The 25,723-nt window shown below is 34.4% G+C and overlaps 3 protein-coding genes across 4 annotated transcripts; 1 reads left to right on the top strand and 2 right to left on the bottom strand.

Annotated features, from left to right (window-relative positions):
- Positions 1–585: 585 nt before the first annotated feature.
- LOC106126768 (uncharacterized protein KIAA0556) lies at positions 586–6,953 on the bottom strand. Of its 2 annotated transcripts, none has more exons than XM_013324610.1 (16): positions 6,724–6,953; positions 6,470–6,644; positions 6,147–6,233; positions 5,942–6,042; positions 5,400–5,582; positions 4,934–5,220; positions 4,465–4,647; positions 4,066–4,203; positions 3,457–3,733; positions 2,894–3,127; positions 2,432–2,609; positions 2,069–2,262; positions 1,762–1,912; positions 1,485–1,578; positions 1,295–1,407; positions 586–1,177 (listed from the first exon to the last, which is right to left on the bottom strand). In XM_013324610.1, the coding sequence occupies exons 2-16, from the start codon at positions 6,538–6,540 to the stop codon at positions 1,066–1,068; spliced, it is 2,403 nt and encodes an 800-aa protein (XP_013180064.1). In that variant the 5' UTR covers positions 6,541–6,644; positions 6,724–6,953; the 3' UTR covers positions 586–1,065. The 2 variants fall into 2 exon arrangements, with proteins under 2 accessions (XP_013180064.1, XP_013180063.1); XM_013324609.1 differs by having other exon boundaries at positions 6,470–6,632.
- Positions 6,954–7,063: 110 nt separating this feature from the next.
- ArgRS (arginine--tRNA ligase-like protein) lies at positions 7,064–9,334 on the top strand. The gene has a single exon (XM_013324611.1). The coding sequence runs from the start codon at positions 7,206–7,208 to the stop codon at positions 9,246–9,248; it is 2,043 nt and encodes a 680-aa protein (XP_013180065.1). The 5' UTR covers positions 7,064–7,205; the 3' UTR covers positions 9,249–9,334.
- Positions 9,335–12,873: 3,539 nt separating this feature from the next.
- LOC106126789 (monocyte to macrophage differentiation factor 2) lies at positions 12,874–25,623 on the bottom strand. Its single transcript, XM_013324649.1, has 4 exons — positions 25,166–25,623; positions 23,038–23,228; positions 19,213–19,465; positions 12,874–13,504 (listed from the first exon to the last, which is right to left on the bottom strand). Exons 1-4 carry the CDS (start codon positions 25,328–25,330, stop codon positions 13,316–13,318), a joined length of 798 nt encoding a protein of 265 aa, XP_013180103.1. The 5' UTR covers positions 25,331–25,623; the 3' UTR covers positions 12,874–13,315.
- Positions 25,624–25,723: the final 100 nt, after the last annotated feature.

Below are 25,723 nucleotides of genomic sequence, written 5' to 3'. Positions count from 1 at the left end.
AAAAGTGCATTTACAATGAACAATGTCTGGAATAATTTCTATTTATCAATATTAACATTAACGTAAGAAATTCTAAACTTTATTAACTGTTGTAGATTGTAACAGATAATATAAAATAATTTATAGGTAAAATGGTTTTGGCGTTGTGCAGTCTACTTTGTTATTCTAAGTTTGCGTGAAGTGAATTAAATATAGTCACATAATTTATTCAAAATAACTATTATATTCTTATATATTTTAATATATAAAGAAATTTTGATTAATTTCCTCTTTGCATTTTTGATTGCAAATTTTATTTTTGAAGAAACTTTTAGAATGTTGAGATGACGCCAAAGATGTCATATACAAAATTTACGAACTATTTTCGGCCAGTTTCGAATAGTTAATTTAATAATTGAAGGAAAAATAATTCATTGATGTATTCTTTACGATTATTATTAAAATTATATAGTGAAAATAAGACATTAGATATAATTAATAGATGCAATTTTTATCTTCAAAAATAATCTCATTTTAATTATTTGTAATCTACATATTTAATAATGACTACAAATCATTTTTTAATCGAACTTATATTTTAAACTATTTTATAATCGTATAGTAAAAATTGTTCTTTGAAAAATTAACAAACTCATTTCATAAAACGGTATAAAAATGGGGCAAAGTTTTAAAGCTTTAAAATTGTTCATTACGTACATTTTTACATCACATTCACTTGCAATATATATCTTGGTTAAGTAGAAAAGTTACTAACATCTTATGCCCTTTCTTTTATCTGTGGTCAATACAAATGTCATTGCACACATGCTCTCACTGACATTTGCATCTCAGTGACATTTTTGACACATATTGTCTAAGTCAGATTTAATTAGTGTCAACAGCCACAATAATAGGCGGCTATAGGATAAAAAAGGCGATAAGAATGCATAGAAATGAAAAATAAATTACGTTACAATTGGATTATACTGAAGACCAAGATTTTAGGGACCATTTAAGCTTTATTCCATTCGGATTGATTCTCTTTATTGAACAAACTTGTGGAACGTTTTATGTTGTCTGTGTGCATCAGTATTTGTATGTGTGTACGTCAGCGAGTACGCTGGTGTGGGGGCGCGCGCGCGGGTCCGCGGAGTGGTACGAGCCGCTCGTCGTTGACCTCCGACTGCTGTTCGATGGACTGTAACGTACATCATACTTTGTATTACATAACATACTTATATTTCTTAATTAAATAAGTTATTGGGAGAAAGGGGCATAATATTTCATTTAAGTTAAAATATGTATTACATATTACCTGGGTAAATTGTCTGGGTCGTCGTTGCGCAGACATATCCACTGCGGCGCGATCTCCTCGCCCTTGACGCGCTCCAACGAACCGTTGTATACCAGCAAATCGTCCATTAGGATCTGACCACCCAAACATATGTATATCAAATACTTCTATATGCTAAATCAAACGAACTATGACGGTCCACGTTACTCACCGCAAACTCCTTAACCCCTCGCGCCGGCGTCTTACCATAGTTCCATATCTTCATTCCGTAAACTGTAACCGGCACGTCGAACACAAAGAATACCCTGAAATTTTATTTCTTAAAAAAGTAGCAGACGTATAGATATAAAAATTTTGTCTCGGTAAATAAATGAAATTTAAAAGCAGGAATTGTTTTCTATCAGCCACTGCCATATCTTACTCTACGCATTATCTGCTTACACAGCACAAATGATCACAAAGTTGTCTATGGCGTCTAGATAGATTACCTATTGAGTGTGTGCGGGAGTATGGGCGCGAGCCAGGAGTGGTGCGCGAGTGCGGCGCGCGCGTTGCAGCCGTCCACGAGACGCGCAGGAGTGCGCGCGTCCCCGCCCTGCTCGTACAGCACGTTCACACTCGACGGGTGCGCGCACACGTCTGACATAACAATGCAACCTTTTTATATAACAGGGCGAAGTGTTTGACGCTAAGGGGCAATAAGAAGACTTAAAGGAAAGGAACGTAGCATAAAAATGAATGGAAATTAAGTCAAACATTTCCTGAACAGTCAGTCAGATGTCGCTGCATACGTACTAGTTTCGGTGACCGGTATCAGGTTGCCATCGGGACCGTACAGTTCGACTCCAGTCAGACCCACATAGTAAGGGTCGCCCCACGTCGAGAAGATGCTGATCTGCAGCACGAAGCCGGTGGGCGCGCCTCCGCCCCCACCACTACCGAATACCGCACACTCCTTGCGGTAACTCTCCTCTGGAGATTCCTCAAATCTAAAGTGGAAAAAAACATCGCCTGTTAATTTTGATGTCGCACAGAATCAAGCTAGCTATGGCTATAAAACTTTGACAGATGACAGCCGACTATTGGCACTGGCGCCAAACCACGTAACTTAGGGTAGACTTCGAGCCCTGAGCTGATGTTTCAGTATGTATTATACACCTGTCGTCAATGTCCGCGAGGTCGATGTGCTGCACGTAGTCGTATGCTGTATCGCCGGGCGCGCGACGCAACAGCAACGGCCGGCAGTGCAGCGCGCCTCCGTCCACGTATACGCGCGCGTGCTTCGCGCCTATGTAAGACAGCTCCAGGCTGCCGTTGTAATTCCATATTCTTATACCTAGCGGATATACCATGTAAAATCCTAATTACAACGACAATAATCGAAAAAATATTCAGTCTTTCTAGACAAACATTTTAACCCTATTAGGCCTATAAAAGGAATTTAATAAAGCAGCAATAGTCGTAGTATTTTGAGAGTGAGGCAAAAGAATACTCAATTTGTTTTGACTGCTGAAATAGTTACCAATGACAAGAAAGATCATCCCTAACTTAGGGTAGGCTTCGAATCCATCAGTGAGGACGTATAGTAAGCTGATGACGACAAGGAAGGTTGTAACGTACTAGTTATAACAGTGGGTTCTTGCAACTCTGCAACGATATGACAGAATTTGGTGCCGGGCGCAAAGTTCGTGCACCACATGTTCTCGAAGTGTGTGGTGATGTTGGTGCCGTTGAAGAGACTACGGCAGTCTGCCACGCTGTCGCACTCGTCCATACGCTCGTCGCTGATGTACGCGGTGTACGCGTACGTACGCTGCACCGCCACCGGCTTATTGTGGCGAAGGATCTCTATACCTAACAATTGAGAAATAAAGATATCCTATTGATATGAGTTGCATCTCTGAGTTCTTATGAGATCTCATATCTTCTCCTTGTTCATATCCTACAAACATGTTTGAGTATATGATCATACTCTACGAAAAAAGGTTACATTCCAGAGTTCCCTTACACAAGGAGAAGAGTTACATCTCTGAGATTTCCAGAAATCCCATAATCAAACTATTTTTAACAAAAGAAAAATTAAAGGATGTGGGAATATGGTTTGTAGTATTTTAGTTTTCTGGTACTGTAATAAAAATCATACGAATAATAAAATGTTTAGAGTACATTTTGGTAGGACTTACCCGTGAGTCCTATAATATGTTTCTGTCCCCAATTTGACATCAAGACAATTTTGACGACGTTGGCGACATACTTGGTGGTGTTGTTATCTTGTGCGGTGAGTTGTGAGGTGTGGTGTGAGGCGGGGCTGGGGGCGCGACTCTCGCTGGCGGTGGGAGGACGCTTCTCCACAATTCCGTAGTCATTGCCAGTGTCGCTCTCTTTTAGTAGTTCTTGGAAATTTTTATCGTTCACCAGAATACGTTCTAATATGCACGAGTCTTTTGTGAATAAGATTGTCTGAAAATTTGTTACATAGGGTACATTAATCACGTGATTTTTTAGCAACATTTTGACCGTTTTTCCCCTCTAGTTGCATGTAGTTCGGTTTTATACTATTAATTAAATTTAAGTCAGCTTTCACCTCGTAATGTTTTTTCAGGGACCCTTTTCGAACCACGTGACTAATGGACGACTCCTAATGTGCTATAAATTTTCGATCTTAATAACTAATTGCCGCATCAGAGCCGTAAAGTGGTTTTCCTAAGTTGAAATCTACACTAGAGTCTAGATTTTTCAATGACCAATTACTTCCGATGCGGCAGTAAATCTAAAATCTAAGCTATACTTACGTCACCAAAAGACTGCAAGTGTCCTTTAAGCGCCCCACTAGACCTCGCTATTTCGCCTTGGAATATAACTTGGTCGTCCAGTTTGATTTGTACCAGACGAACACCACGCGTCGAATATATACGAGACTTATTGTAGTTCTACAAATTATCAAGCTTAGTGAAGGAATTTAAATTAAAATACAATAAAATAAACGTAGTAGAAACAAATACAGGACGTTATATTTCTGCTTCTGTAAATAAGAAGTTCAATTGCAAAAAAATGCTAGTAATTTAACTTTTGTTTAAAGATCCCATAAACCGAAGTAATTGGGCGAGTTAGAACCATGACTTTTACTGTATCTTTGGTAAATAAAATGACTAACAACGGTTACATGTAGCTATATTTTAGATCACACTCACCCACAACCTGAGCAGCGCCAGTGTGGTGCACTTGGCCAGCAGCACACTGAGGGCGATGGGCGCGCTGGCGGGCACGGGCGCGCTCCAGATGTGCAGGTCATCAGTGGTGCGCACCACGCCGTCAATGATGCTCTCTGTGCGACCATACCTCGTACAGTCACCACTCTCTGAATCTGACCATATCTAGACAAAGTGTACAATGATGGAAATCTTACAAACAAGGGAAAAAACATGGTGATTGATGTGATTGAAGTGGTTAATTTGCTTCGACTGTAGCACATCCGGGGCCGTCTTAATTGTCTTTGGCCCCACTATTAAAAGTCGCATATCATTGGCTGACGCTCCCCAAAAGCACAGTGCTAGGAGGTCCTACATTCAGCCCTGTACTTTTTATTTTGATGTTACATCAATTTTCAGCTACGACACTTATGTAGGAATTAAAAATTGCGGTATATTTGTTAGTACATACCTTTTCTATATTCACCGCTTCACCGTGTACGTCAAAAATTTCTAATCCATTCAAACCGACCAGAAATTTATCGCCCCAGTTGGAGAAAATCTTTATCTCCAATAATCTTCCTTGTGGTAATTCCGGTATCACAAAATCGTTCATAACTTTTTCAATATCTTTTGGAGTCAATTTAGAAGTGTTCTTTGTAAAATTTTTAGCAACAGATTTCTTTGGTCTGTTTGTATGATGTGCGATACTTCTGTACTCTTCAGGAACCGTTTTATTTGGTTTAAATGTATCATGCCCTGAAATAAGAACTCTTTTTTGTGTTTTGTTTGTTGAAATTGCACTATCATTATCAATAAGAACCTCTTGGTTACTAAGCATAGGCTTACAAACTCTAATTGGGAATATTAGGGATAATTGTTTTCTAGTAAATCTTTTTCAATAGTTGCTATATGTTAGTAAAAGTTAATATACTTACTGCGTCCAACAATAACATCGTTAAAATCATTGTCTGCGTTCAGGGGCCTGTGTCGTGGAGTGACGTAATGCGGGAGAAGGTCGGATAGAAAATGATTGGTGACGTCATTACGGCCACTGGAATCGCCCCAGTCTAATTTATTGGGCCTCGCATTTGGCTTCTTGTTTTTGTCACGATCTTGGGCTAAAAAAGAAGTTATTTGTCTACTTTCATCTCATATAAAGTCCATTAATCTACTAATGATTTTAAACCGTAACCCAGAGGGGTAGGCAGAGATTTACGGTTTTGCATTTGGTGCGGTCTGGTACAATTCTTTTGTCTTTCCCACTACCCCTTATGCTACAGGAGTGGGTAGTGTTATTGTGAAAACAACACTCTATGGGAAGTAAATCATGCCCTTTTCCAAATTTTACTCTCATGTACATAAATGGTTATAAATTATTTGATAAGATTTTTGTAGGTAGCATATTTATTTATAAATTGAAAACAACGATAAAGGTTCTTTATTAGCTATCCATGAACAATATATATTAAAAAATTACCATGATTGTGTCGCAGTGTGCCTGCAGAATGTGCGATTGGGTGCTTTTTCTGTTTCTTTTGAATGTCGATAGCAGCGTCTAATGATGTCCGCCGCGTTGATCTATTTGAAATAACAGAGAGTTTAGAAATTACACGAAGTACATATCAGAGCACTTAGTATAAAGTATGGTTCATTTATTATTCAAGCTCAATATTATTAAGTACCTGCTATCTAATCTAGAATTTGTTGTTTTTTCATAATTTGGAGACGATATACGACTGCCATTTTTGATGTGAGTTTCTTTCAGTTTCCTAAAAAAGATTTAAAGTGAAAACGTAACAAGGTAGGAGCAAAATTTACTGCAAAAAGACCTCTTTTTCTTTACATGTTATTATCTGAGTAGGTAATGTTCAGCAACATTAAAGTTAGCTGTTTGTTTGACTTTAAATCTCTTAAAAACATTCCAAAAATAAAGTTTTAATATAAAGTCTGATAATTTGATAACAGTTTGCATTAATATACTTAAGTATGAATGTTCAAAACTTACTTGTTAATACCTTCTAGCCAAAGAGGGTTCTCGCTGTCGGTCGTATATTTAAATCCATTCGATAGTGCCATTCTTACGTTAACTTTTACATATTTAAAACTAAATATTTGTTACAATAATGGTTCAAACAAATCAGTTTTTCTATGTAAAGATAAAGAAAGATCTGAAAATGTAGCTAGTATTATAAAAAATATTAAATTATTTTGTTTACTGTCGGCAGTAGTAATTCAATAATATAATATCTAAATTCCTACCTGTTATTAATTGAGCCTTATTTGACTTACTTTTTTTTAACCATGTTGAAGCAGTGAGTTTGACCTTGGTTGCTATAGCAACGCGTGCAAATTTTAGTCAATCATAAAAATATTAATATTAGGTTTAGAACAAAGAAATTTTAACTTGCTAACATTACTTTCTTGCTCTTGGCAAGATATTTGGTATTTTTGTAAGTCTGCAAATTAATTATAGATTTTTTCTTGTGAACGAAAACGACACGTTCCATTTTACCGATAAAAGAAAGATGTTGCCATGTAATATAGTGGAACTGTCAATGTCAAAGTGTCAATGTGTTGTAAGTGTCATGGTTCTGTTTCTTCAAAATAACCTTTATCTTTAGGGTTTTATAGTAATTTGAATGTATAGACTTTACAAAATAAAAGAGCTTATTATCGCTGTCAAGTGAGTCTGAAATTTTAAATTATATCACCGATTTTATTAATTCTACAACGAATCTGATATGTCGGAATTTGACGAGAAAGCTCTTTTAGAGAGAACTAGTAAAGCTGAATTGGAAGCGAAATCCATCGAGGCGGAGCTGGACAAACTCACGAATGGGGACTTAAGTTCGGCAGTAGACTCTCGTTTGGACCAGTTATTACAGGAAAATGAAAAACTTAAGCATCGCCTTGCCATAATCGAAAATGCCATCAAAGCCGAGTCTAACCTATCGCCTAAAATGGAAAGTCGTAAAAGACCAAAGTTAATAACAGATATTAGTACTGTAGAAGGCAACATATGTTTATTGGATGAACTTAAAAACATATTTGAAATAGCAATTATATCTGCCTACCCCAATTTGGTAGACCCGCCAGTAGTTCTGACTCTTTCAGGCAATAACCCTAAATTTGGCGACTATCAGTGTAACTCTGCTATGCCTATTTCTCATTTACTGAAATCAATGAATGTGTCAACAAACCCGAGGGAAGTAGCAAACAACATACTTAATAAAACACCAACATCACCTCTTATAGAGAGAATTGAAGTAGCAGGAGCTGGTTTCCTGAATATCTATTTAAATAAGAAATTTGCTGAGCATGTATTGAACTGCATCCTCCAATATGGTGTTAGGCCACCACCTGTTAAAAGGGAAAGAGTAATAGTGGATTTCTCATCACCAAATATTGCTAAGGAAATGCATGTAGGTCACTTAAGGTCAACCATAATAGGTGATAGCATTTGTCGAATTCTAGAGTATTTGAACCATGATGTATTGCGTTTGAATCATTTAGGTGATTGGGGAACACAATTTGGAATGTTGATTGCACATCTGCAAGAGCAATTCCCAGATTATAAGACTTGTTCACCACCAATTTCTGATCTGCAAGCTTTTTATAAGGAATCAAAGAAAAGGTTTGATGAGGATGAAGAATTTAAAAAGAGAGCATATTCTTGTGTTGTACAGCTGCAGTCTGGCCAACCTGATTATATTGCAGCATGGAAACTTATATGTGAAGTGTCACGAAGGGAGTTTCAGAAAATCTATGACAGGTTGGACATTCGTATCATAGATAGAGGGGAGTCTTTCTATCAAAGTAGGATGGATGCTGTAGTGAAAGAACTCAAAGACAAGGGTTTTCTTGAAGAAGATGAAGGTAGATTGATAATGTGGGGTGATCCTGACACACACGAAGGCATACCTCTGACAGTTGTGAAGTCTGATGGAGGCTACACATATGATACTTCAGATATAACCGCAATAAAACAGAGGGTAGATGAAGAAAAGGGGGATAGATTTATTTATGTAACTGATGCTGGTCAATACACACATTTCGTGACAATTGATGCATGTGCAAGACGTGCAGGTATTCTGAAAAACTCACAAAAGATAGAGCATGTTGGTTTTGGTGTTGTACTTGGTGAAGACAAGAAAAAATTCAAAACACGGTCTGGTGATACTGTGAAACTCATTGAATTACTTGATGAGGGTCTAAAGAGATCTCTTGATAAATTGGTAGAAAAGGGCAGAGACAAAGCCCTGACTCCTGAGGAGTTGAAGAAAGCTCAAGAAGCTGTTGCTTATGGTTGTATTAAGTATGCTGATCTCTCTCATAACAGGGTGAATGATTATGTCTTCTCTTTTGACAAAATGTTGGATGATAAAGGCAATACTGCAGTTTATTTATTATATGCAGTGACAAGGATCAGATCTATTGCAAGGAATGCTCAGGTTTCTGAAACTAAGTTATTAGAGGAAGCAACAAAATCAGGTTTCAAACTTGAACATATTACAGAGTGGAAATTAGGCAAAGTACTTTTGAGGTTCCCTGAGGTGATTCTAAAAGTTACAAATGATCTATACTTACATAGTCTGTGTGAATATTTGTATGAAATCTCATCCACCTTCACAGAATTCTATGACAAATGTTACTGCATCCAAAAAGATAAGAGCGGAAATATTGTTGACATATCTTATGAAAGATTGATGCTTTGTGAAGTAACAGCTAAAGTTATGGAAAAATGTCTTGAAATCTTAGGTATCAAGACAGTTTCTAAAATGTAATATTCTGATATAATACTATTACCATTTTTACCGTGTATAAACAAAGTGTGACCTTAAAACCTTTAATAAAAAAACGAAATTAAGGATTGTAAATTTTTTATTTAGTTCCCAAAAACCTCTACAAAACTATACCTGGATCTGATATCAAAGATAACATTTACGAAAAATCTATATAATGAATCTGTTAGAAAATTATATATATATTATACACTGGGCATAGAAACATTTACATATGACACATACCTTATTTTTCTACCTCAATATAATGTTGATAATTCTAAACATACAGACAAAATTTACAAAACATTACAGCAATTTGACATCTATTTAGCTAAAAATAATAGACAAAATCATTCACAATACCATCAAAGGGAATAGAGATATTTAGTGGTCATATCCAATAATATTTTGTTTTCACTCATAGCAGAGTTTAAAAAAAAATTAAGTTTATGGTATTATATTCACGGATGTGTCATTTTAATCGACTTTAACTATAGTATTTACTATTTAAATATACAATTTATACGAGACTATTAATAAATCACAATCACAAATCTATATTTCCCTGAAAACATAATGAGATAGAAAATCTCATACACAAGACTACATCTAATTTTCTTTACACCAAGACACAAATCCATAGACTATCCTAGAATCCCAATTCCTGTACTGAGGATTTTTTTTAATTTGAAATATTTTATAGCAAAGTCAATCTCCCATTGTTTTAACTGCTATTTTATAGAGATTATTGATACTTTAAACATTCAAGGAACACATTAACTACACATCATATATTTTTCCTTTCTTCAGTGTAAATAAAAATGTTCTTTGCAAACAATAATAATAAAATTTGCTATAATTCTATTTTTATAAAAATATGTAAATTAAAATCATTATGATATTACTAATTTATTCAACTATGTATTTCAAAAGAATATTAAAAAAAATCATGCTAGTTATAGAGACGTACGTAAATTATACAGTGAAAATGTATTTTTTCTTATTTTTTCAGCACCATCAAGTTGCCGCCAATTTGCCTGTCATTTGGTAAAAAGAAAAAATTACGACAAAAAAACATTTCGTTTTATTTGTATAAGATAAAATAACTTCTTTGCTTTAACTTGAATCTGTCTTCGTATTGGTTTTTACCCTGTGATTATCCTTGACTAACCGGTTTTATTTTTCTATTGTAAAAAAAAACCGAAAACTACATAAATTTCTGAGATTCTCTGATATGTTACGATTTTAAAATACTTATGTAAATTGCACACGGACAACATACATTATATTCATAGAACATAAGCTTTGCTTTCACCGGATCAACAGTCTGCAAATGTATTACGTAAAATATATCATTTGATTTCCACTTTAAAAACATTTGTATAAACATTCAAAGAACGAGATATCATTTTATACAATGGTTTTGGTAGTGAAAACTTACACTAAGTTTTGTCTGCATATATCTATACAGTTAATAAAATTGTTGTGTCTATATTTAATATTGATTAGAAATTTGCGTTGATTAAAATAATTATTCCATTTTTAAAATTTTCCTCTGTCCGGTAATTAGCGTATGTTCCGGATAATCTGGGAAATGGCTGGACCGATGTTTCCGGACTTTTACGTGAAGGTATCTTAGATATGCGGGAATTTTTTTACGATACATATATTTAATTATACTGCACTGACAAAGTCGCGGGCGAAATATAGTTTATTCTAAACAATGAAAGCCAACTAGGAACATTTAAATTGGTAAAAAAAGGGAAAAAATAATTCATTCATTCAATCACTAATTTGCACAAAACTACTGCAAATTTATGACTAGATTTTGTTAACACTATTATTAGTTTTTTTGAAAGAATACAATCAAAATTATATTTTTTTAATATGTTGACATATATTATAATAAACAAATATTTAAACAAAAGATACATCGCAATTTTAACTATAAAATGAGTATTTCAGTTACTGATTATATATAAATAATAACAAAAACGATTAAATTGAGTAATATAAGGAATTAATATAAAAAAATATTAATGTCAAATTGCATACATTATTTAAAAATAATTGGATTTACATTCAATGCTACTATTTGCTATCATTACTATTTGTCATCAATCCTTTTAAAAGTAACGTAATAAAGTTTTTATTAATTTTAAATAATGTCAAAATAACAAAGTATTCATCCGTTTTTGCTATGTACATGTTATTCATGTGTGATCCTTCGGAAGACAAAAAATATAAAACAGCGGCCATTGTACTGGATGACATTTCGCGCCAACAATCGTTTGCTCCAATTTTGACCACAGACAAACTATTGTTTTCTATCTGATTGCGATATTCAGCTAACAATGCTTTGTTGTGAAACTTTGAAGATGACACTTTATTTTGAAATGCGCATAAATTACATATAATATTTAAAAAAAAATTGACATAAAACATGCTGTCTCATTTGCCTCGGAAAGGAAGACAGAGATAACATGTTTAAATTATCGCAGTGCGAACTTATCTGCAAAATGTTTAGTTTTAGTTCTAGTTGAAATATAATTTATTTATGGCGCGAAAATGAGTGGTAGTGTCGGTCGGGGCCTTCCCAGAAGTACTTGTACCGTCTAGATTGAAGAAATCCTTAAATAGAGCGGTATAAACAGCGCCCAGAACCAAAATCAATGTTTTTGTAGATGTATGAATGTTGAATAAGCGAGAGAGGTACCAAGACCACGCAAAATGGAAGTCCGTGGTCACTGCTTATCCCTCTGGGTTATGGTCGCGAGTTATGTTATTGTTCAAATTATAAAGTATCCAAAATATATATTTGAAATATTACATTTAATATTCAAAACGACAAATTTTCTTATTGAGCAAAAGTTACTAACATGGAATACATACATGGAGACAGATAAGAATTAGAGTACGACAATTGGGAGTATTAGTACGACAATTAACAATAGATTTGCACATCACGACACAACTACTCTACATTGTAATATAGTTAATCTAAGGAGAGCTTACATTGAGATGTATAAAAAGATCTCACTGAAAAACGGGACACGTATAAGTATAGATATATAAACGTCTATAAAAAACTCCAATACATTTTAAACAATCTAAAAAGGATTGGATTGGTCTCGAGATTTTGAAATACTAAGAACACTACAACAATAGTAGAAAGATTCAACAATTTCATTTTACAAAATATACATACATTTAAATATTCCATTTAAACTATTTGGCCGAAGACTGTCCACGCCGTGTTGTTAAAATAAGACTCTTTAGTTATAACAAAATAAATAACACAATTATTGTTTAAATAAATAAATATCCAACAGATAAAATCAAAATCATATGTCCGTGGAATTCATTAAAAAAAACTTGAATTAAACGCTTAGAATCATATATAAATATAGGTTATATAATAAAAATGGTCAACTGGACAATCTAGATATGTCAGAACTGAATTCGAGGCAAAAAGGTCGAGGTCCGAAGGAAGTCAGGCCAATTAGACATGAGTCATGGAAACAACGCATTGCGTGCGAATATTTTGTTTTAAACACAAGTTTTTTTTTATGTCCATATGGCCAGTCAATAAAATTGTACTAGAGAGATTCAACTAAATTATAATACAATTAACTAAAAACAATTGTTTTGAAGTCATTACTATGGGAATGTCAAAAAAAAACAAGTAGTACAAGTTTTAACAACGTCGTGTGGACGAAAAAGGTGCGTCTAACAGATTTCTACGAGTTCAAAAGTCTAAAAACCCTGCGGTCCAGACAACCTAAATTAAAAACTACAGAAACAGACATCAATACAGATTATATGACTACAAAATACTTAGCCGAGATAATGGAATTGGATACTATTATACATCAACATTGTTGAGAAGTTTTTCTGTCAAGCCCTAGTGGCGGAAGTGCGCCATTTACTGCCAAGTTCAATTGACGTCTGACATTTTGCAGCTGTCAAGTGTGTTAAACGCGACCTCGCTGTTGAGTCGCGATACGAAAATAGCTTGAGAAAACGCTCTCGGTTAATCGAGTTTGAATAGATTAATGGGGCAGTCTTTATTGAGATTTTAGTTCTGGGAAGAGATGTCGGAGTATTGCTAGATAGTGCACGCTAGCGGCGAGGGCCACGAATATATGCCATATGGCGTGAGCAAAGGGTATGCGCCCGTCAGATTTGAAGAAGAACACGCCGGCCAGGTACAGCATCCCGCCCACCTTGAGGTCGTGCATCGCTGGGAAGTGGTGCTGGAAGATAAACATTACATTCAATATCAGATCACAAAAGCCATCAAGGCGTCAGAGGCGAATAACACTTTCAATGCTACTGCAATTTTCACGTGAACTCGTAGGGCGAGTCAGTGGCATTGAAAGTGTTAAGGGGTATACGGCCATTGATACATAGGAAGATATCGTAGCGTTAGATGGCCATCCATCTACTTAATAGTACTTTAGTAACAGTTATTTTATGCAATAATTGTTAATTATCATAACAATTGATTTAGACGCAAAACACACATAAAGTATTGCATAAAAAAATATGGTATAATATAATCTGAGCATGTTTTGTATAAAAACAATATAAGAAATAAGTCGCATGCATGCACAAGGTCAAATAAAACACGATACATCGCAGGCTCAGGTAAATAAAAACATTTGTAAATCGTAAATAAAAAAATAATACGTTTTCATTCTAACGCTTTAGTTGCCAGCTTATATTTAATATGAGAAAATTGTAGGAAATTTTACTTTGAATAATCCAAACAAGAAAATCTGAAACTTGCAATCATATATTTGTTATATGTCCTTAGCGCAACTTTAATTATTTTTAAGTTAAAGAGCATTTAACTAAGTTGAATGGGGACGAGGACGCGAGCAACCGAGGACGGATACCTGTTCCGAAACTCAATTATGTTGTAACTTAAACTACGTCGCGCACAACCGACAAGTTTGATCAAGCAAAGTTTGATCTTAGTAAGATCCAACTTTGCTGTGTCTAGATTAAATTACTAGTCTGAAAGAGACATAGGGTATTTAATTAATTTTATTTTCCGCGCGGACGGAGATGCGGTTGGCAACTATATATTATGATATAATAAGGGGGCAAATGAGCGAGCCACCTGAAATCGCTGAAATAGTAAAGTGACCGTTGCCTATAGACACACGCAATTGCATATGCGTTGCCTATCTATAATCGACGGAGGGGAGGATGCACAGAAAGAAAATATTTTCCCTTTCCATGTATCCTCTCATCGGGAAAGTCCACTTCCACTTCCCCTCCTTCCCTTATAAGAAAAAGGGTGGGTAAAGGAAAGAGGACTAAATTAGACGAAACGCGGAATTGCTTCCACTTCACGCTTATCTTCTGTGTCGTCGTCGTCACCGAGTGAGCCGGGCCAATTCGTGCGAAGATGTTAAAGCGGGCTCTACCACTTTGCAAGAATAATTTATAAGTGGTCGTATTATATATGAATGTCAGTGTTGCAAGTTATAAATATCTAACCTATAGTTACTATGCAGAAGTAATGCGACACGACCAGAATAGATAATAACAATGACCTTTCACTTATAAGATTATGTTCGCTTATGTAAATTGTAAAATTATTTAATTTCTAAAATATATAGAAGAGCGTCGGTGGTTCAGGGGTCAAGCACTTGTCTTGCAATCTGCAGGTCCTGGGTTCGAATTCCGCCATGTACCAATGTGTTTTTTCGATTTCCGATTTACATATGTACATTTATCCGACTTTCTTACGGTGAAGGAAAATATCGTAATGCTGCACATATCTGCGAAGAAATTCTAAGATATATGTGAAATTAACCAACCTGCACTTGACCAGCGTGGTTGACCCCTAATCACCCTTAACTTAGGGTAGGCTCCGAGCCCCATGGTGGGGACGTATAGTGAGTTGATGATGATATTATTAGATAGAATCCTTTAGTATGAATGGCGCGCTTTGTTACAAAGTCAAGTGTCAGATTGATTAGTGAGGGGAGATAAGCGTTGATATTTTAATAAGGCTAGTGTTGCGCCGATACCCCGGCACAGTGTGGGATTTTCTTTCTAACACTATGTAGTTTCGTGCTGTTCTTTTAAAATTAGATCACCTTCACATGAGATTGGTTCTATACGCAAAGGTCAAGAGTTCAAATTCCATTCGACTTAAATAATTTATCGGATTCGACTTTGTAAGAGTAACTTCGTGGAACTTTAAGGGTGGCCATAAATTGTTTGCCATTAAACTACATTAAAAATGCCCGCAAAAATAAGCGTTTTTTAATGATAACAATTTGATGATATTTATAGAATCTTAATGCAATTATAATGACCCAAAGAACACATCATTAATATTATCAAACTGTAAATCTATCGCAAAATTTGTACTAGATTATGATTCAGCATGAACACTAGGTATATTATAAAGCCATTAAAATTTCCTGAATAAAATTTACTCCCGTGATTATTATGAATCGAGAGATATCTCTTTAAAATCGATTAAGCATGCTATAGAGGGTCTAGCACGAAAATTTCCGTGTAAATATTCTACAAACCATCGAGAAAATTTGTTTTGTGAATAATCGTGCGTAAAGTACACAAAGGAATCTTACACAAATTTTGTCTATGACGTTAGTAATACTTTTTCGAAAACATTCATGCTAGGCACCTAGATTTTCTAGTTATCCTCTCAAATAGATGAAAAGATTACTTAACCAAAGCTATTGTTTCGGCTAAATTACAAATAAATTAATCAACAATGAAATTGTTTCAGGGTCAGTATAATTTAACATAATTACATTGAGCATTTATGGAATAGTTTGTAACATGGAATACACTAAAGAGGTTAGGTTTGGGTCGGTGTATCATGGCTTTTGTAAATACATAGATTGTTAATCTTATTGTTCAGGTCAGGGTTTCGTGAAAATTGCAATATTATTATATGTTCAATGGAGGTTTTATAATTGTGCGATATAAGTAATAATTGTATGATTATGTATGTTCGTTTTAAAATTTAGTACCTGGATGACTTTTTTTTTTAATTGCGTTTTTTGGAAATTATATTTAAGTACGAATTACTAATAAAATGATGAAAAATGAATAATATATTTCGATCTTACCGATAGAAAAAGTTAAGTTTATGTTGAAGTTGATTATCGATGAAACAGGATTAAAATGACATTTTCTAAAAATGATTTCTAGGTAGATCGATTTGTCGCACCCTAAACCCCCTATATACTAAATTTTATGAAAATCGTTAGAGCCGATTCCGAGATTACAATTATATATATACAAGAATTGCTCATTTAAAGATATAAGATATGATAAGATAAATTTATAGATTCAAAAATCACTTTTTGTCAATCACACGCCGAAATAAGGTTTAGTTAACCCGAAATCTGACTAATCTTATTAATATTATAAATGTGAATGTTTCAATAGATGGATGGACGATTGGTTGAAGATATCTCCGAACCCGAAGCATAAATCTCGCTAAAATTTGGCATGTAAAACAGCCTGGAAGAACACATAGGCTATTTATTAAGTTTGTTATTAATTCTGTGCGGACGGTGTCGCGGGCGACAGCTAGTATTAATAAAACATTTATAGCCGTGGATTGTAACTTCTAACACATCTCCTTACAAACATTTTCATCTCTCGGATCGTTCTTAAAAACAATAAATGAGATTTTTATCCACAAAGATTTTTTTTAAAATCTATTTTCCAAAGTGTGAATTTTATACTTAACACTTTAACAAAGTATATTGGAAGATCCTGTCACCTATAAATCTATTCATTCAATTGTAACATGATTCCCTTTGCTCCAACCAATTTGCCAATTGAAATCGCAAATAGATGTACAAAGGCGAATTTGAAATGATATCGTTGGAAGGGAAAAGAACATAAATGTACATCAAAATTTAAGTGGAAATATTTTATACATTGAACGAATACAATATCAATTAACATTGTATGAGACCCGCAGTTCGTTTGCCCAACTAACCTCTGTAAATCGACTGGCTAAAGACGTGATATTTTGTACCAATTTGATTTTCGTCGTTTTAGTACTAATGGTAGCGGTTTGTAGCGGTGATATGAATTCGAATTAATAATAAACAAAAACAGTAATTTCAAAGCATATCCATTTATAATGATCTGTGATTAACTTATCTTCTCTCTTCTCTCTTCTCTAATCTCTTTAAAAAAATAATCGCCTACTTTGCATACTTTCATTTGTCAATTATCATTTTATGTTCAGTTTTTTTTCATCATCATCATCATCACCATCATCATCAGATCACTATACGTCATCACTGAGAGCCTCGGATCTTACCCTAAGTGAGGGGTGACTAGGCCATAGTCAACCACGCTGGCCCAGTGCGGGTTGGTTGACTTCACACATATCTTTGAATTTCATCTCAGATATGTGCACGTTGCATCACGATGTTTTCCTTCACCGTAAGAACGTCGGTACATAGCGGGATCCGAACCCAGGACCTGTAGATTGCAAGTCAAGTGCTTGACCCCTGAGCCAACGCCGCTCTTCATATTTCATATTATATTTTAAAAATACAAACTTGTTAACTATACGGGGTGGGCTGAGGATGGGTAATCTCCGGGGTTGCGAGTAGAGCGCTATCACTTGTTTATTTATGAATTCCAGAGCCGAGTTTACGTTTCATTATACATTGTGCATTGAAATAAATGAAAGCTGCATTTTTAATATAACTATGCCACTAGAACGTGACGTATATCTGACAAACGTATGGAAATAACGAGCAGAAGGGAAAATAATCATACATATTTATTTTTTTAATTAAAAATATAAGCAGATTTTGTGTAAATTTACTAATATTTCTTGTACCATACTAACTAAGCTCTAAGCTTGTGATAGGATAAGGTTTACGACAATAGTCGAATGGCGGTATCTGAACCTCCGACCTTCTATTGGCGCTTCTAACTACTTTATTGTTTGAAATAAATCTAATATATTACCATGAGTTTCTAAGACCAAAATTCCTGTTCGAAATTATCTCTGTTTTGTCAACGATAATGACAAACGATATGTTTTATATTAAGATTTCGAGCTCAGAAACTCACGGTTAGAAAGACAGAAGAATCATTTCATCGACTCTTTCACTATCTCTACATGGCACATAGAAGAAAAGATATTTGTTTGAGTCATGAATGTTAGTTGTATAAATAATTGTATCTATAATAAATATAAAACTTTTCTTTAAACGTGCAGGTATCTTAGGTAAATAGATTGTACGTAACATTGGGTTAGGTGGTTTAAAGTCGCTAAACTTTATACCAAAGATGACGTATGAAAATACTAAGAAACTCAACACAACACACAAGCACACACGCATTGCATTACAGCGTATTATGAGAAATACAACTCCTATTGGATACAATTGCTTAGAAACAGATTGCATGCCGCATCATTCATACGACTAATAGCAATATTACTAAGAGAAGTTGTTTGATAATGGACTAATTTATCGTAATTCTAAAACAAATGTTATAATTTATTCTCGATAGTTAAATCACCTACCAACACTCTATCATTTGCCAAACTTTTTTTTATAAGGTGACAAACGAGCAAGAGGCCAGCGTAATTCTCCAAAATAGAAATGACTGCTGGCCAGACATCCGTATTCACAAATGCGTTGCCTATCTTTAATCAATGGAGGTGGGTACACACATATAAAGGATATCTGTCGTCCCCTCCCCACCACATTCACTACCTATTTTTTTTTTAAATATAATAATAAATATTGATAAATAAATAAATAATACATAATATATAAATAAAATCAAAGAAGAATTAGAAAAGCATGCAATATACTTAACACACTCAGTGCCACCATGATTTTCATATATCAACTCGTGAGGCGAATTGGCACTGAAAGTGTTACTCCAAAAAAAGCAAGCGTGCAACAAACAGTGGACATACATTTGACGTGACAATGATGGCCGCCGGACCCAAGCCCATGACCAAGTAGAGGAGGAGTTCGAGCATCTTGTACCGCTCGTGGAAGATCTGCTGGTAGGTGATGCCGAGCACGGCCAGCAGCCAGATGGCCCAGCGCAGCTCACGCAGCATCCAGCAGGACAGCGTGCCCACCGTCAGCCAGGGGAAGTAGGAACTCGCGATGAAGATGTATATCATAGCTCGGTCGAAGCGATGCAGGAAGTGCTTCATTTTACTGTAAACATGTTGCAAGCTTTAGACAATTTCTGTGCTCTATAATGACAGGTAGATGGTATATGTGTGTAAATACGTCTGTGTTAGACTTTTTATTCAATACGTAACAACTAAGAAATCATTAGCAGTGGATTTTTGTCGGGGATTTTGGTCTCAGAAACCCACAGTTAGTAATGTAATATACTAAACTAGCTGTCGCCCGCGACTCCATCCGCGCGGGATTAAAAATAAATGTTGGCCGATTCTCAGACCTACTCAATATGCTCACAAAATTTCATGAGAATCGGTCAAGCCGTTTAGGAGGAGTATGGGAACGAAAATTGTGACACGAGAATTTTATATATAAGAAGATTATGAAGTGCTATATTGCCTACTAATGTGAAGACATCATCTCGCAAATTCATTTGATATACAAATGGATATTAGAACTACTTTTTACGTAATACATACGTTGTCTAATTTCTAGATATCGTTTGAGTTATTAATTGCAATATTAAAACATGCGCATCACTGCGTTCGCACCGGTCACCTTGAGGCTTGAAATGTTGCCGTGTACGTTGATATAATTACGTCTTTATTACTGTATCTACATTAAGGTAATAAATACTTAATTACTAAAGAAAAGACTACTATGCCACAGATAAAGAATATTTCTTTCTGATATATAAACCATTCATTAGGATGAGTGGTACTGGTATTATTTCGCGGAGGCGGCCCGTCGCTCACTGCAGTGACCACTCATCCTGATGAAGGGCCCCCCGATGGGCTCGAAATTAGTCGGTGCCGCCACCAGACGAATATACGTGAGTGTTTAGCCGTGTTTATATATCAGTTTGGTATAATGTCTCACGAAAGTTTGAATAATTTAATATTTCTTTCATTACTGTAAAATAATTTTTGAAATATTTGTCATTTGTTTTACGTCTGTTAAAAATGCATGGTTATAATAACCTCAAAATATTCTTGTATACGAAGTATCTACATTGCTTACGCCATTAGTAATTCCATTCTGCGAATACTCATACTTTGATGAATTGAACAAACATCTAACAAAGACAATAGAAGTCTAGTGTCACAAGCTTACAATAGCTGTTCAGATCCCTCTAACGTTAACTAGGCCAAGACTCTTTTAAAACCAACGCTTTGATATGTTAAATGCTTACTTGCTCGGCTTTGCTTTTGCTTTGCTATACTTGGCAAACTTGAAAAAATAATTTACAAAGTTATGTTTACTTATAACATCATTTTCTGTTTTTTTTGTCAGTGTAGGTACATGATGATTCAAAAATTTTAAAATTAAAAAAAAAACGTTGACTGATTGTGAGTTCGTGTAATTACTTGGTTTCAACTGTCAAGGAAGTAGAATAAAAACATATTATTGTGACATTCACAATATGTGTAATTTTACACGTACACACACTAATACATACATCATGAAAAAAATTACATTGTTAAACTAAAGGAATTGAGAAAAAGCCGATTTAATTATCATAAATTAAATGAACAATAGTTATATTGCAACATTGTATATAAATATACAATTCAGAACGATAAATGAACGAAGAACTGGTATTGGTACATATTTTCTAGAAAATAAATGTACCAATAAAGTTAAAAGTTCTGGTACAGATTTTAGCTATCGACTTTCGTTTAATATTTATCCAATCATTACAAACTAAGGATGAATTGTAAAAGTGTCTTATAGGTATTTAAACAATTTTATTTTTCTATCAGATATGGGTACAGTGCCGTCCAAACTTTATAGCAGCTCTCAATTTCGTACGAGATACTATTAATCCATTTTACTATACATTTTTCTAATAATTTCATTTTATTTTTTACTGACGAGGGATGATAATGCTTGCTTTGTTGTGTCATGTTCAAACACCCTGTAGTTTATATTGAAGGCTATATTTAAGTTATTTTCTTTTATGTTACGCAATAAACCGCACATAACCTTGTTATTCAGCTTTGCGATAATGCCAGCGCGAACTCTAAGGCTTCTATGGCGATTATGTTTATTTCTAGATTGAACTATTCCATAACAATTTTATTTTTAGCCATAAATTAAATAACATCGTTAACATTACAATAAAATTATATACCTAACATTGTTGAAATGTTTTTTGTTGCATACTCAAACAATCTATGCAAAAAATACTGACCGATGTCTATTTCAATTTTCATCCTATTCAGTTAAAGAATTGAATTCACTTCCCACTTAAAAATCATTCAGCAGTAATCTGTCGTCATAATCATTAACGTTTTAGCTCTACTTGCGTTATGGGCGAGTTTTCTAAGTCCCTTAGCCGTGGGGCGGGGGTTACCAGAGTTATGTGATACTGTGTAATCTGGCGCTTCGTTCTCTTCAGCGCCCTGGGCCATCGCCCAAACGCGCCCTACTCTAACGCCGACTCTGATCATAAGAACTATCCTTTATCACATTTCACTTAACATGATAAGAAATAAAGGTCATAGAACTACATCCTACAACTTTATCGATCTTCATATTAACTGTAAATAGTTGATTTCTATAAAATAACACTTATCTTTATCTAAACAAACCATTAAGAAACTTGTTAGTAATAGAATCGCCAGTCTTGAATCAATTAAAAATAGTAAGTAGAGTTTAATTGACATTAAGCCAATTAGTTGGAGAGGGGCACTCAACAAATTGATGTTAAACTGCATAGCTCTCCAGAGACGGTAAAGTGAATAAGAAATTACGGCAAGTGGTGGCTGGAATTTTTAATTTATTACGACCATACAAATTAAAAAGTTTACGAAGTGAATTAAAATTTATTTTACGTAAAATCAAATATTTTACGGTTCTAGCTTTAGAACATTTAATTAACAATATATTATTGGCTGTGAACTTACGTAAATGATGCATTTTAAGAACATGAATTACGTATATATATTATGTAATTACATAAATAAATTATTTATTTAAAATGCTGCTTAATATTGAAGTACATAATCGAAAGTTGAATTGATGTTACTAAGTGAATTTTATCGGTTCTTTCATCAAACATAACAAATTAAATTATAAAAGAGTTTCCTAGTAATGTAAACGTGGTGATCGAAAATACTTCTTTTATGAATTAATTTTAAAAGTACAGACTATAAACAATATATACGCTTGGCTGTTTCGGTACAAATGGTGACAAAATATAGTTACATGCGATCTAAATGGAATAAACAAGGATATGGCTGGATCACATGAGTCGCAAACATCATCTATTATTCCATTAGCGAGGTTCACTGAACACATCTATCATATAATTGTGAAGATCGTAGATCAGTCTTAACACTTCAAACAATTTTTATAAATGATACTTCAACTCTATAGTTTGAGATATTCTTAATTTATCCTTTGGCCCAAATGGCGCGCTTTCCTTACCCAGTCAATTGGCAGATTTATTAGCGAGGGGACATAACATTGATATTTTATTAAGGCTAGTGTTGCGCCGATACACCGGCATTGTCGGATTTTCTTCCTAACAATAGCAAAATGTATAATTTAAGGTTGACTTCTGAAATGCCATATTTCAGGGGTTACAAATAACTTACGTATCAGATCGGCAGCAGCATACTGAATGGAATGTTGTGGAGACGGCGAACAGCAGGCATAGTGCCAGGCCGTACACCACCGCGGCGATCGCTTGCGGCGCGTTTACGGACCGCGTGAGGAGTTCGCGTGCGCCCAGCGATGCCGGCGCTACGCAGAGAGCATGCGTGCAAACGTTAGCTACATTCTCCACCTGTGAACATCATTTATTTATCAACAACAAACATTTAATCTGATAGTAAATGTTTTATGACTAATGTAGGCCAAGATCCTCAGTTCCTCTAGCGCAATGGAAGCGGACGTTGGATCAATTAATATAAGCCGATTCACTGGTCGTTTACCTAATTTTAGCATATTTTTTTGGTACAAATATCACTAATAAAATGCGAAAAGTTTGATGGATGTTAAAAGGTATATACAGATGTAGAAGACTGTCTAGAGGATTGCATAACATACTAAGTTTTGTTTAATTCCGCGCGGACGAAGTGGTAAAAAAAATAATTCAAGACCTATTTCGAGTGTATTTGATCGAAATCGCGGATGTCTGACAATATTTACATAGACATTCATTTAATTATTGTTCATGGTGAGAACTCAGATTATTATGATTAAAAAGGTATTAGGCATTTAGATTGAAGCTAGGTAGTATTATATAGTAGTATCGATTAAAGTTTACATAGCGACATATGAACTCTGACACTCTTAATGGATACAATGCTTGGATATGCGTCATGTTATTATGCTGTAGTTATTAGACCCAAGTATAGGATACAAATGGATTTCTTGCTTCTTACTCATGAGTTTAAACAATTCTTTAATTACCTCCTTAATTATTACCTAAAGTCACAATCGATTGCTCTTCCTGATACTATACAAGCTAATGTTACATTACTAAAGTGATTTATTATATTTTCTTTTGTATAGAGGCAAAATCAATAATAAAATTTTAGGGATACTAATTTATTTTTAATTCTTTATCATTCCTCACTTTGTCTAGGTTATCCGGCAAACAATTTGTTCATATTAAAACCAACAAAAAACAGTATGGGTATACATATAGATATTGTGTTTGGTTTAAATTAAACATGACAAAAATAAGTAAACTTTCAAATGCATAAGGTGGCAAGTAACAAATGGCATATCTTCAATTTCATGTTAACATTACGGATGCACATGTGAGAGTCAAATTACATGTTTTGCAACATTTACTAAATACATGAAAGTTAACAGTATGTTAATCTGAGCCGATAGCCGCCTTGCTAAAAGTAATGAAAAATAATTTATTACAATCCAAAAACTTAAGTTTGCATTGAAAAGTTAAGCTAAGGAACTTAATGGATATATAAAAGCTGGGTATTACATTTACATATTAGTATTTACATTTATTACATTTGCAGAAAATTAAGTTACTAAAAATTGATAAATTGTTATCCAATGTTTTTACAGTCAAGGAAAATATCATGGTGCAACCAACCAGCACATGTTGGTGAAAAAGTTCAGAGATATGTAAAAGTCAACCAAAGCACTGGGCCAATGTGGTTGACTAAGTCCTAGTCATCACTCACTTGGATAGGCATTGAGCTCCTCAGTGGGGACTTGTCTTTATTTTTCCTCAAAAAGTTGTATGCTGTAAAAGTGTCTGTTTTCATGTTCCCAAAGTTCCAAATTGTTTTTATTAACATACAGCATGCAGCATAAAGTGATTAATATTGTATAGTAATAGGTATTGTTATATCATAAGATAAAGTATTATTTTATGAAAGATATATTCATTTATCAAGAGAAGCAAAATTTGTCATTATAATTTTATTTTTCATTCATCAGCATCTTCTATCCCCACTGAGGATCTCTGTCACAATGTTTTCCTTCCCCATAAGAATATCAGGTACATATGTAAATCGAAAAACACATTGGTATGTACAAATGTGTTTTTCGATTTTTAATTCGAACCTAGGACCTGCGGATTACAAGACAAGTGCTTTAATCCCTGAGCCACTGACGCTCTTCATATTTTTCATTTTTAAAATTTAATTACTTAATAAAATAAATAAATTCTTAGTTGGTCATAGTTAAAACATTTGTAAAAAAACATTCTAATAATGGAATAATGTAAATATAAAAATAACTTACCGTCGTCGGTACATACGCCTTGTTAGCAGAAGCTCGCTCGTTCATCCATTTAACTGACTTTAGTTTTTCCCATGGTACATCGTAATGGAAATAAATTTTGCTCTGGTTGAACTTAGATTTAAATTTCATTATTATCACAGAAAATAAGCTTACAACGTCACCCATTTGCCCTACGTACTAACGCGATAGGAGTTAAAAGTTAAATGGTCATGAGACCAATAACATTACGCTTAATCTTAAAATAATGTTAAGATTCATGCTGGTAACTCATACTTAAATTTTCTGTAACACATTTTAAAGAAATCTAATATATTTCAACCACCCCAAACGATTTCCCACCATACATGGCAAAAGGCGAAAGCGAACTGTCAAAATCAAAAATCAAATAAGCGGTGAGCGGGGTGCGGGCAGAGCGCGACTGCATTGACAAGAGTTTGCGAATCTAGCAACACAGGAGTTTCATTTAGAAATCGATTTAAAAAATCGATTTTCTGACGACAGACAATAATTTTGCAATTTGCTAACTCATGGACATAAGAAAATCATTCAGTTAGCAAA

Source organism: Papilio xuthus, unplaced genomic scaffold, assembly GCF_000836235.2.
Source record: "Papilio xuthus unplaced genomic scaffold, Pxut_1.1 DF824992.1, whole genome shotgun sequence".
Classification (NCBI taxonomy): Eukaryota; Metazoa; Arthropoda; class Insecta; order Lepidoptera; family Papilionidae; genus Papilio; species Papilio xuthus.
This window is presented reverse-complemented; position numbering and strand designations above follow the sequence as displayed.